Source organism: Chiloscyllium punctatum, chromosome 36, assembly GCF_047496795.1.
Source record: "Chiloscyllium punctatum isolate Juve2018m chromosome 36, sChiPun1.3, whole genome shotgun sequence".
Classification (NCBI taxonomy): Eukaryota; Metazoa; Chordata; class Chondrichthyes; order Orectolobiformes; family Hemiscylliidae; genus Chiloscyllium; species Chiloscyllium punctatum.
Window position 1 is genome coordinate 6,398,278 of NC_092774.1, and position 3,599 is coordinate 6,401,876.

Genomic DNA, 3,599 nt, shown 5'->3' on the forward strand with positions numbered 1-3,599 from the left:
AGTAATCAATACAGCACAAAATAGTAGATGCTATTCAGGTTGCTCCAGCGATGCACGTGGCCGATCAGAATCATGTGACCGATCATTGTTTCCCTCTCCAAATGCTTTGGATTTTGTTGGACGTAACCAGTCGCTGCATTTTCTACATAGCTCATTGCAGTAAACGTGGAATACTTCTCGACATTCCAAAAGGTATGAAATCATGTATTCACTTTTCATTCACTAAGCTAACAGCTTTAGCTTATTTCAGTAATATATTAATAACGAATAAAGTTATGTATTCAAATGAAAAAAAAAATCAGATTTTCTGGGAATTCGGGAACCATTTCAGGTCCTCTCCTGATCTCACCGTTTGCCTGACACTCTGTCATGTTCAGTGACTCCCTGACAGTTTTTGTTCAGGGTGAGCCCAGTCCTGAGTCTCCGTGGGGCTCAGTGCGCAGTAATACATTGCAGAGTCTGCCAGTTCTGTTTTCACCATTTTCAGGTTGATGGTGCGGTTCACATGATCGAGCTCCGAGGAAAACCGGTCTCCTTGAAACCTTTCTGTGTTCGCTTCAAATTTGCTTCTCCGGAGCAGAAACTCCATGGAACCATTGGAATGTTGTAGGTACCAGAAAAGGTAAGGTGTGTTGCTTGTTGAAGTATAATTACAGAACAACTGGACATTGTCCCCCTCAATTACTGCGATCGAAGCCGGTGTCTGTGAGACAGAATCACCTCGACAAAGTCCTGCAAAATCAATTAATCGATTTACTTGATTGCTTAATTGATGGACTATGTGTCATATGCTTTTCAGTGCACTGAAAAGCTTTCTTTACCAGAGGTGTCGGCCGATCATAGTAAAGAAGTATATACAGATCATAGAATGAGAAGAACAAACTTAGACAGAAGCATACAGGTTATGTCACAAAGGTCAGTATGAGCAAGATCAGCACTTGAAGTTAGAGACTCCACGAGAATTCGGAAATTACGGAAAACACTTCATTATTCTCATGCTCAGTCATCCTGTCACCTTGAACAATAATCTGCGAAATAAGTTAGGGAAGATAAACAAAAATTAATTTCATGCTAACTTTGGCGGCTGTATTGGTAAAGGGCTTTGCCAGATTAAATAAAACTTCCTTCAGTTCACAGGTCACAGAGTCAAACAAGGTCATTTTCCATTTCGTTCCCGATCCTGAAGGGAAAACTGCAGACGGTATGTGAGCTTATAGCTCTTGCTTCTCTGAAAGTATCTGAACGGACCCAGTCCTTCTTAATTCCCAGCCTAAATCTTCCACTGTCTTTCAAATGGGTCGTTTGCTAACTCATCCTGAATAGTGCTGGTGCTGCAAAAGATTGGCTCCTTACAATTATTTTCATTCGGAGACAATGTGTCGCTGCCTGAACGTGAAGGAACTGCTGGGTAAAATGTAATTGCCGCTGCGGATCTGAAAGAGAAGGATCCTCAACTGATCAACCTACCGGGTAGAACAGCTGCAGCTGTGATGAAGAAACACAATGCTCCGGGCGTCATTGTTATCGAGAGATTAGAGTGAATGTGAGCAGATCGAAGCTGAAATAATTTTCGTCAAGAATTGCTAACATTTCCGGATCTCTGCCCATTGGTTCATTGTTGACAAAGGCATCCGGTGCGAATCAATGATTGTCAAACCCCTGTGTTCATCAGTTCAACCAATCTGCTTCACGCTCCTTGAACTTCATTTCAGTTGGCCAAAAAAGAAAGGAAATCGGTGAATTTATTAGCCAGACAATGGGGTCTTCCATAGGCTTTGAACCAATAATGACATTTAGCAGTTTTATTTGCCATGAGGCGAAGTCAGAGAAGGAACACAGACCACATTGTTCGAGTGTCGGAAACGGGAGTCCTGCAGTGAAGAGAACTGCTCGCTGGCGTTTTGAGAACTTTCTTTAGTCCAGGCTGAGGGTCAGTGTTTTTAAGTGTTTTGAACACAGTGATGATGTCCATTTAAATAATGTGCATTTCAATTTCTTAAATAGTTGAGTGGAATGTCGATTTGGCTGTACTTTCTGGTCGGATTCATAGTTATCGACATTTCTTTAATTTTCCATTGTCCCATAGCAAATGTATCCACGGTATCTACACTGGATACATTGCAGCACCTGGACAAAATGGTTCACTGCCATATTTTCAAGGTGTATTATTGATGCATGCCAGAGTTGCCTGCAGCACCCAAATACTATAATATTTTTGGAAGGAAGACATGATGACGACAGGGACTACAGCTTTGACTGCAGGAGGTAGGTAAGAATGTTGCACCACACGGAAATGAACAATTGTTTTGATGGGGTAATACCGTAAGGTTAGCTTTTTAGACGACTGTGTGATGTAACTGTCATTGAAATGTGAATGATGTTTAAAGAAAGGCCTCTTTACTTTCCTTCGTGGTTGATTTATGACTTAACATGATGTAATATTTAACATCGATACATGACACTCCTTATTTTTCCATTTATCTTTCAGTGGTTTGTCACCATTCTATCTTCTACACGTGTTATTCCTTTATTTCTGCTCTTTCTGTCATCTATCACTAATATAAGCATACATGTATAGGCATGCTTTGTCGCCGCCCAGATTTCCAATTCTCTTCACTTCTGGCACTCTTTGCATCTTGCTCGGCTGTATTCTTGTTTTGTTACTGGATTCCCCTTAATATCGAATTATAGAGCTTTGAAATGATATCATTAATACTCAGCACTACGGCCTTCCCACGCGGTGTACGTTTTTGTTCAGATTCTCCCTCTGTTTGTAGCAGCTTTGCCCCCATTGGCGCAGAGATAGATGGCGGTGTCATTAAGTCTGGTGTCTCTCACACTTAGGACACTGTGCTTGTTGTTCTGTACTGCTTGACGCGGAGATTCTCTCACGTTGATTAGCTTCTGTTTTGGCTATCACCAGATGCTGGGGTGGCTGGTTCGGGAACTGTCTGTACCAATGCATTATGCCAGATGTCGGTATTTTGGAGCACTCCATGGAAGCTTTTTCTGCCTTCTTAACAATTGTCCACTGTGCAAGTTGCCTTACTTCATCTTCTCTAGTTTCTGCTATGTGGATCAGAGAGGAAAGCAAGACAAGAACTCGGTAAATTTGAGGAATCATCAAGCTACATGAAAGTTTTGTTGAAAAAAAAGGAGTTAACGACTCGAAAAACGCTGTTTTCGTGTCAACCACAATGGCTGCTTTCTTTCAAAGTTGCGGAATAAGTTTTGTCTTGAAGTTTATTTTCAGTACCAAGCCTTTGATACGAACAGCTGCTCACGCTGTGTGTAAGGTCACTCCGCCCTCACATTCAATATTTGTCACAGAATCACTCTGCCCTCTAGTGGTAATGTCCGGATGTTGTGACGCACATTTTCTCTCCAGAATTGACTTCAGGTGAATGAAAACAAAAATATCGCCCCCCACCTCCAAAGAACCTATTGCCTGTGACACACTGCACGTTTTTAATTTAAATGCAGAACCCAACGACTTCAGGGTAATATCATCACGCATTTCAACTGAAACTGTATTCCAAACTTTGATCAGCCTCATTGAAACAAGCAAAAGATCTCAATATTAATCCGAAAATCTTGGC

The 3,599-nt window shown here is 41.5% G+C and overlaps 1 gene segment (V, D, J or C); it reads right to left on the minus strand.

Moving 5' to 3' along the window:
* Window positions 1-373: 373 nt before the first annotated feature.
* LOC140461092 (T cell receptor alpha variable 19-like) lies at window positions 374-1,519 on the minus strand. The segment is given in 2 exon segments: window positions 374-732; window positions 1,468-1,519. Coding segments are annotated over 2 exon segments (411 nt in total).
* Between the last annotated feature and the right edge of the window lie 2,080 nt (window positions 1,520-3,599).